Here is a 14,318-nt window from a genome sequence, read left to right on the forward strand (position 1 = left end):
CACTGAGAGCTTCTGGGTACTGCTCAAGCCAAAGTAATGAATTAACTAACTGAACCACAGACACTGCTGACTAAAGGAAATCTCAGAAATCAGGAACCCCTAAAACAGGGAAAAGATGGTGCTAACTATCCAGATTCTCTACCTACAGGGTTGAAAACAATCTAGGCAACCTACCACTTGCACTGCTTTTCCTGCTCTCACTAGTACACTAAGGGTGGGGTGTTGGCAGGGAAGGGGGTAGAAAAGGAAGTGGGACAGGGATCAACATTTACATCATAGTACAGTGAGGCCACTGAAAAACTGAAATAAGAGTACTATGCAAACACACAGAAACAATTTTTTTCACTATATTAATCTTTAAAAACAGAAAGCGTGGGAATTCCCGTCATGGCTCAGAGGAAACGAATCTGCCTAGTATCCATGAGGACGCAGGCTCGATCCCTGGCCTTGCTCAGCAAGTTAAGAAGCCAGCATGTTGTGAGCTGTGGTGCAGGTCACAGAGGCAGCTTGGATCCTGTGTTGTTGTGGCTGTGGCGCAGGCCGGCAACTGCAGCTCCAATTCAACCCCTAGCCTGGAAACCTCCATAAGCCATGGGAACAGCCCTAGAAAAAGCCCTAAAAAGATTTAAAAAATTAAAAACAAAAATAAAAACAGAAAGCAGAGTTCCCATCATGGCGCAGCAGTAATGAATCTGACTAGTATCCATGAGGATGGGGTTGGATCCCTGGCCTTGCTCAGTGGGTTAAAGGGTCTGGCATTGCCATGAGCTGCTACAGTATAGGTTGAAGATGAAGGTCGAATCTGGCATTGCTGTGGCTGTGGTATAGGCCAACAGCTACAGCTCTGATTCAACTTCGAGCCTGGGAACTTCTATATGTTGAGGGTGTGGCCCTAAAAAGACAAAATATATTTATATATATATAAATAACTCTTAATAATAAAAAGACAAATAACCCAATTCTAAACTAAGCATAGATCTGAAGAGACTTTCTATAAAGAAGATATGCAAATAAGGAGTTCCCATCATGGCTCAGTGGTTGACAAATCCAAGAACCATGAGGTTTCGGTTTGATCCCTGGCCTTGCTCAGTGGGTTAAGGATCCGACGTTGCCGTGAGCTGGCACAGCTCCAATCCCGCATTGCTGTGGCTCTGGTGGAGGCCGGCGTCTACAGCTCAGATTAGACCCCTAACCTGGGAACCTCCATATGCCGTGGGTGTGGCCCTAGAAAAGGCAAAAAGACAAAAAAAAAGAAAGAAAAGAAGATATGCAAATAAGCACATAAAAAGATAATCAAGAGCCAACAGGAAATTGCAAATCAAAACCACAATGAGGAAGTTCCCGTCGTGGCACAGTGGTTAATGAATCCGACTAGGAACCATGAGGTTGCGGGTTCGATCCCTGGCCTTACTCAATGGGTTAACAATCCGGCGTTGCCATGAGCTGTGGTGTAGGTCGCAGACTTGGCTCGGATCCCGCACTGCTGTGCCTCTGGCGTAGGCCGGTGGCTACAGCTCCGATTCGACCCCTAGCCTGGGAACCTCCATATGTCGCGAGAGTGGCCCAAGAAATGGCAAAAAAAAAAAAGACAAAACCACAATGAGGAGTTCCCATCATGGCTCAGCAGTTAACAAATCTGACTAGCATCCATAAGGATGCAGGTTTGATCCCTGGCCTTGCTCAATGGGTTAAGGACCTGGTGTTGCCACGTGCTGTAATGTAGGTCGCAGAAGAGGCTCAGATCCCACACTGCTGTGGCTTGTAGCATAGGATGGCAGCTGTAGCTCAGATTTGACCCCTAGCCTGGGAACCTCCATATGCCTCGAGTGTGGCCCTAAAAAGCAAAAAAAAAAAAAAACCCACAACGAGATAGCACTTCACATCCACTAGGACAGATATAATCAAGGAGACAAATAGTAACAAGTGTCTGGAAACACGCAGAGAAAATGAAACTCTCAAAGCATGTTGGTGAAAAAATAAAATGGTGCAGCCACTTTTTGAAACAGTCTGGCAGCTTCTCAAAAAGTTAAACATGACCCAGAAAATCTTTATTTGGAGGGGGGGGGGCACACACTTGTAGCATATGGAAATTCCCAGGCTAGGGGTCAAATGGGAGCTACAGCTGCTGGCCTACGCCACAGCAATGCCAGATCCAAGCCATGTGTGTTACCTACACCGCAGCTTGCAGCAACACTAGATCCTTTAACCCACTGAAGAGGCCAGGGATTGAACCCTCATACTTATGGATGCGAGCTGGGTTCTTAACCCGTTGAGCCATAATGAGAACTCCTGACCCAGCAATTCTACTTGTAGGTATAAATCCAATAAAAATGAAAACCTATGTCCAGAGGAGTTCCCTGGTGGCTCAATGGGTTAAGGATTGAGTGTTGTCACTGCTGTGGCTCAGGTTGTATAACTGGCCTGGAAACTTCTGCAGCTGAGGACAAAAAAACAAACAAATTAAAAGGAATATAGAAAATATCAACCATGCATCTTTTTGTTGGTAAGAGGTAGAGTGACTATAAATTAAAAAGATATCTCTGAAACTAAAATTGCTTACTAAAGAGATTAAAAAAAATTTATGTGTCCATACAAGAACTCACACATGAATGTTCTTAGCAGCATTATTTATAATACCCAAAAGGTAAATATACTAACCAAATTGTACACTTTTTGTTTTTTTCTGGAAGCACCTGCAGCATGCCTAAGTTCTAGAGCCAGGGTTTGAACTCACACCATAGCAGTGACCCATGCCACAGCAGCAACCTGAGCCACAGCAGTGACAATGCCGGATCCTTAACTCACTAAGCCATGGGCGAACTCCTGAATTCTATTCACTTTATATGGGTGAATTCTACAGTATGTGAATAATCTCAATAAAACAACACATCCTTATGTACATAAAACATTTCTAGAAGTCTACAATAGAAACTGTTAACAGCAGTTTATCACCAGCAGTAGGATTAGGGAGCTGGAAACCAAGGAAAGATAGAGTTTTAAAAATTTTTGCCTTTTGGGTACGGATATATCTTTTGCCACATGCATATATGCCTAGGAGATATTTACTTGAGTATGCATGTTTAAACACACAGAAAAAAATATATATTTATGAAGAGAAAGTTTGAGCAAGTAAATACAGCAAAATGGTAATAATTATTGAAACTAGTTAGCAGATTTATGGATATTTACTTTATAGCTCATTCTACTTTCTGTATGTTTTAACCTTTTATTTTTTTATTTATTTATTTTATTTTTTTGTCTTTTTGCCTTTTTCTAGGGCTGCACCTGAGGCATGTGGAGGTTCCCAGGCTAGGGGTCTAATCGGAGCTGTAGCCACTGGCCTGCACCAGAGCCACAGCAATGCGGGATCCGAGCTGCGTCTGCAACCTACACCACAGCTCACGGCAATGCCAGATCCTCAACACACTGAGCGAGGCCAGGGATCGAACCCGCAACCTCATGGTTCCTAGTCGGATTCGTTAACCACTGAGCCATGATGGGAACTCCCGTTTTAACCTTTTAATAGCTACAAATATTTTAACAACCAAATATTTCATTTGAAATGCTAATGACATTTCTGTGTCAAATAATTTTGTAACTTTCAAGGAAACAATAAAACTTACCTCCTTGAATTTCCGACAAACTAGGAACTTCCCGATGAGCACCAATCCTTTTGGTCCCTAAAATCTTCTTAAGATTTGGCTTAGGCTTGGCAAATCTTCTTCTCGGTCTCAAACTACTGGTCACTTCAGAAGTTGTAGTCCTAGAAAAAGACAGACAGAGAGAGGAACTGATCAAGTGTGTAAGAATTCTCTGTCTCACTCGGATGCATTCCACTTTGCACTGACACAGTTATGTGTCACCTTCTCAGGTGCCACACTGTCTGTAAGTGTTTGTTTCTCAATGCTAAAATTACATGGTAGTAATTTATCCAAAAGTCTTGAGAAGCAAGAGAATCTGGATAATGTCTGTAAAACAGGGACTATATTTACATAAAATTACTTCATGAGGGCTTAAAACATTCATTGTGGTAATGTTAATATGCGAACCATTGAACTGAAATCAAAATCAGTCAATCCTTTATGTATGTATGTATGTATGTACGTATTTGGCTGTACCCAAGGCATGTGGAAGTTCCAGGACCAGGGATCAAACTCTCATCATAGCTGCAACCTGAGCCACTTCAGTGACTACATCAGATCTTTAACCTCCTGCACCACCAAGGGAACTCCAGCCAGTCCTTTGTCACTTTAAAGGGTGAAAAATCAGCACTGCTTACTTTACATTTATATAAGCATTACTCAAAGCTATTAACACTAACCAAATTGAAGGTTGGTTTATATACATATATTAATTGAATGCTGTGATTTATTTTTTTTAAAACTAAAATAAAAATAATTGTTTAATAAAGCAAAACAAACCTGGTTGATACAGCATTTTCCTTTACTTCCTCCACTAAACCAGTTTCTTCTTTAGTACTTTGTTCCTCCAATACAATCTTGTTGTCTTCTGATGGAGATGTACTACAGACAGGTGAAGAAAGTTCCGGATGTTCATGAACAATATCATGATTTATATTATCTGGGCTAAAAGGAACATGGCTTTTATCCTCTGAATGGCCATCAGGAAGTATACATACTCCTACTGCAGTAAAAAAAAAAAAAAAAACAGAAAATTAAAATTGACTCAATACAAATCTATGTCCAAATAATATAAATCCTCCAACAATTCAGCAACTATAAAATTCTATACTATTTAAAAAGTTTGCTCTTTCTGGCTCTAAATTTAAATTTATGATCTCATATTTTATGCCAGAGATTTGATCTATTCTGAGCTTAACAATTCTTACAGACTGAAATTTCAAGATAAGAGCACTTGCATATTCTGCCACTGAAAAAGCAGCCCTGCAGGGAAAAGAAATCTGAGACTTTCCTGATAAGTATATAGCTATGGCCTATAAGTCTGACACCTAAAATAAATGGCAGGACAGTCATTAGCACTTAAAATAACTAACAAGGGGAGTTCCCATCGTGGCACAGTGGTTAACGAATCCGACTAGGAACCATGAGGTTGCGGGTTCGGTCCCTGCCCTTGCTCAGTGGGTTAACAATCCAGCGTTGCCGTGAGCTGTGGTGTAGGTCGCAGATGCGGCTCGGATCCCACGTTGCTGTGGCTCTGGCATAGGCAGGTGGCTACAGCTCCGATTTGACCCCTAGCCTGGGAACCTCCATATGCCTCAGGTGCAGCCCTAAGAGGCAAAAAAAAGAAAAAAGTAAAATAACTAACAGGATTATGAGTAACATAATAATCCATTTAATGTACTTAAAGTAGAAGGTACTTAGTAAAGATCATAGCTTCTCTGTAACGTCAGCCTAAAATACTAAAAACCTGGGTTGACATTATTTTTTGGTTCAGTCTCAACTAACAGAAAAGTCTAAACTAAATTATTCCGATGGCTTTCATAGCCCCTTCATACTGTATTTGACTGTCATGTAATTGCGAAGATTATCCAAAGCATCAGTTCCTTTGCTGAAGAAACATGTATAAAGTGATCAGTGATCAGTGAGCTCAGTTAACCAATGATGTCTAGGATGATAAAGATAGCAGATTCACTAGATTAACACTTCCACAAATACAAATTCTGAATAAACCAAGTGCACTATCTGGAAATGGCGGCCACTACATCTAGAGGGCTAAAGTAGAAAGATCACACATATTACTTTTCTGGAAAAATAACAAAGTGATGTCAACTTCAAACATTAAAAGCAGGGATTCACGTTATACCCAATCCGGGTATAATTTCTTACAAGTTGGGATTTAAAAGGCTTTTTTTTGGGTTAGGATTTAATCTTTTATTCTTACCATCACTCTGTTCTGTACTGATCTCTGACTGCAACACCAGATCTCCCATTGTAAGTAAAGTTATGGCAGCTTCTGTGCTTCCATCGTTGGTACCTTGTGAAAAAAAACACACCAACATTAAAATAGAAGAATAACTCCAGAAGTTTGTTCGTTTGTTTGTTTAGAAAAGAATTGTAATTTGGGTATCATTCTCTAGTAACCAGTTTCAAAACCCTCCACACAGACAATCCCTTCCTAGCATAGTAGTCTGTTCAGCTTATATGCTACAAATAAAGAAGCATCAACTGTTCTCTTTTATTCACTGAAACTGCCTCCCTGTCATTAAATAACTCAGTATCATCAAAGGAAATACACCCATCTGTGCATATCAGAGGAAATAAATATTTCTTTAGCAAACATTTAATCACATTCTAAAGAAGCATTCCAAGAACCCAAGTTTCTCCTAGATATAACACTTCAATTGCCAGATCTTTTCATGCCACTCTCCAGCAAAGTTACTCATTTACAAACTACCACCGTTACTAAAATCACTGTGCTAGTAGTTGGTATTAACCAAGTCTTTCAGCAGTTTCCTTATTAACAGTTACCTGTTTCATCTTGGGAATGTTCACCTGTGGTCATTTCCTAAAAGAAGGAAAAAAAAGTGGTATCTTATGTATTTTCCCAAGTACAAGTTCTGTATCTCAAAAGGCACTACATTTTACAGGTTCTTCAGTGCTTTTAGTTATAACGCAGTGAAAGAAAACAGTTTTCAAAAAAAAAAAGAAAGAAAACTGTTTTTTTCTCCCTGAAATTATAATTTATTCATAAAATTTCATAAATAAGAACCAAAATAGTCTGAAAGACAAATTCTTTCATCTTTTGCTCATTTTACCTTCTTCTTGTATTAATGCAAACATTAATTCTAATCATATTGTAACATGCATCTGCCTTTCTTACTTTACCTTCAACTTTAGTCGTATCTGCTGCTAGTTTTGACCCCATGGAAACCAAGGTCTGGAGAATATCAACAATTTTTTTTTTTTTTTAATTTTAGGGCCGCTCCGAGGCATATGTAAGTTCCCAGGCTAAGGGTCCAATCGGAGCTCTAGCTGCTGGCCTGCACCACAGCCACATTAACGCCAGCTCCAAGTCCCATTTGCGACCTGCACCACAGCTCATGGCAACTCTGGATCCTCAACCCACTGAGCGAGGCCAAGGATCAAACCTGCATCCTCACAGATACTAGTCAGATTCGTTTCCACTGCGCCACGATGGGAACTCTCGCAACATTTTTTAATACTACTTGGTGGCTTAAAACTTAAATGAATTTTGGAGTTCCCATCGTGGCTCAGCAGAAATGAATCTGACTAGGAACCATGGGGTTTTGGATTCCTAGCCTGGGAACCTCCATGTGCCACAGGAGCGGCCATAAAAAAGACAAAAAAAAAGAAAAAGACAAAAAGAACTTAAATGAATTTTAATAAATTAAGAAGATACAGGACCTATGTCCAGCATGACAGCATGAGGAGTTCTGCTGACCCTCTCCACAGTGAAACTGGTAATACTTATTTAAAAACAACCATTTAAAGCATCTGGAAATGGTCCTAAGGGCATAAGATGAACACCTATTCATAAAATTGCTGGAAATTAAGCAACAAAGGTGAAAGTTTGTGTACTGAACTAAGACTGCTCTCTCCCTCTTTCTAGGTCAGTGAGGCTAGACTCCATCTCAGACTGCTGTTGCCAGGGAAACAAGGCCCTTTCTCCCCGCAGGCCCCAAGTGGAGGGCTTTCAGCTCTGGATACCACAAGAAACTGGTGTCAGATTCATAACAGATGATAGACCAGTACCTATTATGAATACGGAGCAAAAATCCTCAATAAAATACTAGCAAACTGAATCCAAAAACACACCAAAATTATATGCCATGATCAAGTGGAATTTATCCCAAGGATGCAATTTTTAGTTTAACATCCAAAATTTAATCAATATAATACATCATATCAATGTAATAAAAGACAAAATCACATGATCATCTCATGAGATGTAGAAAAAGCACATGACAAATTCCAAAACTCTTTCATGATAAAATACTCAAACTGGAAATAGAATGGAACTTCTTCAACTTTTCTTTTTTTTTTTTTTGTTTGCCTTTTAGGGCTATACCCATGGCATATGGAGGTTCCCAGGATAGAAGCAGAATCAGAGCTGCAGCTGCAGCCACAGCAATGCCAGATCCAAGCCATGTCTGCAACCTACACCACAGCTCATGGCAATGCCAGATCCTTAACCCACTGAGCAAGGCCAGGGATCGAACTCACAACCTCATGGTTCCTAGTCAGATTTATTTTCACTGTGCCACAATGGACACTCCAGAACTACTTCAATTTGAAAAAACCACAGCAAACATCAAACTTAATAGTAAAAGATTGGATGTTTCCCCCTACTTTCATTCAACATTGTTCTGAAAGTTCTAGACAAGGTAATTAGGCAAACCAAAAAAAAAACAAACAAACAAACAAACAAACATCTAGACAAGAAAGAGTTCTAAATTGAACTGTGTTGTCCAGAAAGACAGGCTGAAGTCTTAACCTCCAGGACTGTGAATGTGACCTTATTTGGAAACAGGGTCTTCCCAAATGTAATCAAGTTAAAATGAGGTCATAGTGGATTGATTAGTCCTTATCCAATAAGATGGTGTCCTTATAAGAAAAGAAACACAGGAGTTCCCATCATGGCTCAGTGGAAATGAATCTGATTAGCATCCACACAGACACAGGTTTGATCCGGCCTTGCTCAGTGGGTTAAGGATCTGGCATTGCTTTGAGCTGTGGTGAAAGTCACAGACGCAGCTCGGATCTGGCTTTGCTGGGGCTGTGGTGCAGGCTGGCAGCTATGGCTCTGACTGGACCCCTAGCCTGGAACCTCCATATGCCACCAGTATGGCCCTAAAAAAGCAAAACAACAAGAGCAACAACAACGACACACATGCAGGAAGAACACCACGTGACAATGAAGGCAGAGGTTGGAACTGTGCTGCCACAAGTCAAGGAATGACAAGGACGGCCAATAACTGCCAAAAGGTAGGAAAAAAGTTTAGGATGGTTTCTAACTCAGAGGCACCAGAAGGAACCATCGCCAGCAATAACCTGACTTTGGAATTCTATCCTCTAGAACTATGAGAGAATAACTTTCTGTGGTTTTAAGCTAACCAGTTAATGTTACTTTGTTACAGAAGCTCTAGGGAAGTAAAGCAGAAAGGCAGAAGTAAAAACTACCTCTATTCACATATGCCATGATCTTATAATGGAGAAATTCCTACAGAAGCCACTAAAAGGAGTTCCTGCTGTGGCATAACAGGATCAGTGGCATTTCTGCAGCACCAGGACACAGGTTCAATTCCCTGCTATGGCGAGAGTGTGATTCAGACCTATAGTAGGACACAACTGCGGCTCAGATGGGAACTTCCTATGCCACAGGGCAGGAAAAAAGAAGAATCCACTAAAAAAAAAACTATTAGAACTAATAAATGAGTTCAGCAAAGTTGGAGGATAGAAGACTAATATATGAAATTCAAATGTATTCCCACATACTTGTAATAAGCCACCCCCAAAAAATGAAATTACAGAAAACAATTTCATTCACAATAGCATCAAAAATGACAAAATAGTTGAAAATGCAGTTAATAAGGAAGTACAAAGCTCATGTTCTGGAAACTACAAAACACTGTTGAAAAAAAATCATAGAAGAACTTAAGCAAAAGGGACTGTAAGACTTAATGTTTGTTTTTTGTTGTTGTTGTTGTCTTTTTAGGGCTGCACCCACGGCATATGGAGGTTCCCAGACTAGGGGTCGAATTATATATATTATTATATCTATCTATCTATCTATATATATATATATATATCTGCCACAAGCCACAGCAATGCAGCATCCGAGCTGCATCTGCGACCTATACTACAACCCACGGCAACGCTGGATCCTTAACCCATTAGCGAGGCCAGGGATTGAACCTGCAACCTCATGGTTCCTAGTCGGATTCATTTCCACTGCACCATGATGGGAACTCCTCCTTAACATTGTTAAGATGGCAACATCTGCTCTACAGACTCTACAGATTCAGTGCAATCCCAATAAGAATCTCAGCTGATGTCTTTGTAGAAACTGACAAGTTGATTTTAAAGTTCATTTGGAGGAGTTCCCCCTGTGGCCCACAGGATTGGTGGCATTTTTGGAGTGCTGGGGTGCAAATTCAATCCCCAGCCCTGCACAGTGGGTTTAAGGATCTGGCAAGGCCACAGCTGTGGCAGAGGTCACAACGGCGGCTTGGATCTGATCCCTGGCCCAGAACTCCATCATAAGCCTCAGGGCAGTCCAAAAGAAATTCATTTGGAATTGCAAGGGACCCACAACAGCCAAAACAACCTTAAAAACAGAATAAAATAGGATGACTTGTACTTTCCAATTCTAAAACTTATTACGAAACAATGGTAATAAACAGAGCCTCAGCAGCATAAAGACAGACAAATAAATCACTGGAATAGAATTAGGAGTATAAACATCTACAGCCAACTATTTTTTGTTTTTTAGAGCCATACTGGAGGCATATGGAGGTTCCCAGGCTAGGGGTCAAATTGGAGCTGTGGCCGCAGGCCTACACCAGAGCCACAGCAATGCCAGATATGAGCTGCGCCTGAGACCTACACCACAGCTTACGGCAACGCCAGATCCTCAACCCACCAAGTGAGGCCAGGGATTGAGCCCGCGTCATCACGGATGCTAGTCAGGTTCACTAACCACTGAGCCATGACGAGAACTCCCAATAGCCAACTACTTTTTGACAAGGATTAAAAACAAAAACAAAAACAAAAACAAAAACAAAAACAAACACAACAATGTGGAATAATAGTTTTTTCAAATAAATGGTGCAACAACTTGGATCGTCATATGCAAATGAATGAAGTGGGACTCTAACCTTACACTGAATTAAAAACTACTTCAAAATGGGAGTTACCGTCATGGCGCAATGGAAACAATCCAACTAGGAACCATGAGGTTGCAGGTTCCATCCCTGGCCTCACTCAGTAGGTTAAGGATCCGGCATTGTCACGAGCTGTGGTGTAGGTCCAAGACACGGTTCGGATCCTGTGTTGCTGCTGCTGTAGCTCTGGTGTAAGCCGGTGGCTACAGCTCCGACTAGACCCCTAGCCTGGGAACCTCCATATGCAATAGGTGCAGCCCTAGAAAAGACCAAAAAAAAAAAAAGCAATTAAATATATTTTAAATAATTTATATTCAGTATATATTTAATGCATCAGAATTTTAACCTAAGTTTATCAAGATTTTAAGAGCTATTCCCTCACACAAAAATCAATGTTTTTCGAGTCAAATATATCTATGAATTATTCAATGGTTTCTACCATTCATACTTAGAGCTCTAGAAATGGAAGAATAATTTCTATCATACTAGCTAAGAATGTGCATAAACTTAAAGCTTCCGTAATAAACTTTCAGTCTTTTGCTAGTAAACAAAGCATTAAAGACAAAATATATTAAAATGGATGCTTACGACTGATGATGCATTCAAATTTTCTTCTTGTTTCATCTCCTGAGTAGTCACATCTGGGTTTGAGAGTTGATGTTCAACAACAGCTATGCATCCTACATCTGGGACATTCACGGTTATTTCAAGCTATGAAAATGAGAAGTTTCATTATTTCGTTTTAGCATACTATCACAGAAAAACGAATCATAAATGTTAAACTGAAGAAATAATTCACATTTATACACTATTACAAAAATGAAGTACAGTAATTCTTTTTTTTTTTTTTGGTCTTTTTGCCTTTTCTAGGTCCGCTTCCCACGGCATGTGGAGGTTCCCAGGCTAGGGGTCTAATCAGAGCTGTAGCCACCAGCCTACACCAGAGCCACAGCAATGCAGGATCTGAGCCGAGTCTGCAACCTACACCACAGCTCACAGCAACACCGGATCCTTAACCCATTGAGCAAGGCCAGGGATTGAACCCACAACCTCATGGTTCCTAGTCGGACTCGTTAACCACTGCGCCACGACGAGAACTTCGGAAGTACAGTAATTTTTAAAGTGAGTGACGACCGCTTGGCAAAAGTGAAGATTTTTGAGGGGCTTATGATTCTTACCAACAGCAATCAAAATTTCTAGAGTTAACCTTCTTAGTATCTAGCATTTCACTTTCCATTATCCCCACTTTGTCCCTACTTTCCCATAATTTCTCTCATTAGTCTGTCAACATTTATGGAATATTTCCTAGAAACTAGAGGACTACAGGTACAAAGCTCAGTACGACAAGTTTGGTTCCCACCTTCAAGGAACTTACAATCTAAGAAAAAAGACATGTAATCAACTAACTACACATTGTCTCAAGTACTATAATAGACATGAGTTGAAACTACTTAAAAAGATTTATCACATACATGACCCACCAAGGCAACTACCCTTCTCCCACAACCCAAAAACCTGTATGATTCTTGATAGCCATGGCAGGCAATGGCCATGTAAAATAATGGTTTCACTCACATTTATTCTTCGTTTAGTAATCATTTCAAAGATCCCTAAAATCTGGGCTCTATTTATCCCTTAGACTATGAAAAAAGGCAATCTAGCTCCTATCCCCTTATTAGCATAGGATAAGTATAAAAGACAGTGATTCAGGAAGTTTCCACTGTGGTGCAGTGGGTTAAGGATCTGGCATTCCTGCAGCTGAGGCATAGGTCACAGCTGCAGCTCAGATTTGATTCCTAGCCTGGGAAATGCCTATGCCAAAGCTGTGGCCATTTAAAAAAAAAAAAAAAAAAAGACTGATTCAGCAGAAATTGAGCAGAGTCAAGTTTACAAATCTGCCTTTAGGATATACTGATTATAGTAACATCTCTGTGTTCTGTGTCTGTTTCCTGGGAATGGGTGGATAATGGAAATATTCTAAGTAATTAAATATTGGTTCTGTAAGCACTATACAGTTTCAAAGCTTTACATTCTTTTTTGGCTGTGCCTGTGGCATGTGGAAGTTGCCAGGCCAGGGATCAAACCCATGACACAGCAACAACCAAAGCTTCTGTGGCAACACCACCAGATCCTTAACCCGTTCTGCCACAAGATAACTCCTCAAAACTTTGTCTTTTTAACAGTTTATTGAGATATAATTTACATTCCATACGATTCACCCGAAGTAAACTGGATAATTCAATGTTTTCTGGAATAAGCACAGCTATGTGCAATCATCATACCATAGTTACTTTGAGAATATTTTCATCACTTCAAAAAAGAAACCTCATACCCACTCCATTAACCCTCATCTCCAAATCCCTAAGCAACCACTAATCTACCTTCTGTCTCTACAGATTTTCCTATTTTAGACATTTCATATAAATAGGCGCATATAATTTGTGATTTTTTGGTAACTGGTTTCTTTCACTTAGCATAATGTTTTCAAGGTTTCAAGGTTCATGCTGAAGTATATATCAATATTTCATATCCCTTTATGATTTAATAAAATGCCATTGCATTTCAGTGCCTTTTTTTTTTTGGCCGGGCCCTTGGCATGTGGAAATTCCCAGGCCATGGATCAAAGCCCCGCCACAGCAATAACCAGAGCCACAGCAGTGACAATACTGGATCCTTAACCTGGTGAGCCACCAGAACTCCTTCAACGCTTTTTTAAAGGAAACATTTTCTAACATGTGACAAACTGCCCTGCCTTAGTAAACTGGTTATTAGGAATATAACTTAAACTTTCCTTGCTCAGTTATTATGATCAATGCTACTTAAGAAGGCAGTCTGTATTAATTCAGGGATACACCCAAGAATCTAATTTTCAGAAGTCAATTTCTGGTATTAGCTTTCACTAGCAATCTGTCTCACGCAAAGAAATCTGTAAAATACAAAACATACAGCTTAGTGAATTTTCATGCAGTGGTAACTGTCCTTGCACAAAATTAACTTCCCTTTTGCATTTTCTTGATTTCATCTAACATTTAAATTCACTATCTTTTTGAAATTTAATTACAAGAAACAAGTTCATTTTTATTTAGCTTCAACCATTCCAACTACCTTTATAACATCTAGACTGGTATCATTAACACAATGAATAAATAAAGAGGGGCTTGGACTCCCATTCATAAATGTAAATTTATGAACAATCCATTGGTTCTGGGTTAACGTCACATTACTTGAATTGTTTCATGTTTCTTTCTTCTTCTGTTATCACTACTACTATTTCAGTTAACTCTACATTGTGTTTCAGATGGCTCAGAAACTATCATCAATACACAGCTGATTCAGATGTGATGCTCTGTAAGCCAAATAAGTTACTGAAAATTGAGGCAGAAAAAAAACTTTAAAGTTACATAGTTAGATTACTAGACCAAGAGGCAAAAGAGTAATGAGCTTTCACAATAAAGTTAAGTTGAAGTAATATGTTCCTCTACCTCACATCTAT

At 39.8% G+C, this 14,318-nt stretch overlaps 1 protein-coding gene across 1 annotated transcript in view; it reads right to left on the reverse strand.

The window, feature by feature from the left end:
* Nucleotides 1-14,318, reverse strand: part of BDP1 (B double prime 1, subunit of RNA polymerase III transcription initiation factor IIIB) — a 106,179-nt gene that overhangs the window by 21,916 nt on the left and 69,945 nt on the right. Inside the window, 5 exon segments of the mRNA XM_047794370.1 lie at nucleotides 3,624-3,763; nucleotides 4,422-4,644; nucleotides 5,863-5,955; nucleotides 6,450-6,486; nucleotides 11,414-11,536. Coding sequence (XP_047650326.1) covers nucleotides 3,624-3,763; nucleotides 4,422-4,644; nucleotides 5,863-5,955; nucleotides 6,450-6,486; nucleotides 11,414-11,536 — 616 coding nt within the window.

The sequence above is a fragment of the Phacochoerus africanus genome, chromosome 1 (genome assembly GCF_016906955.1).
Source record: "Phacochoerus africanus isolate WHEZ1 chromosome 1, ROS_Pafr_v1, whole genome shotgun sequence".
Lineage (NCBI taxonomy): Eukaryota > Metazoa > Chordata > Mammalia > Artiodactyla > Suidae > Phacochoerus > Phacochoerus africanus.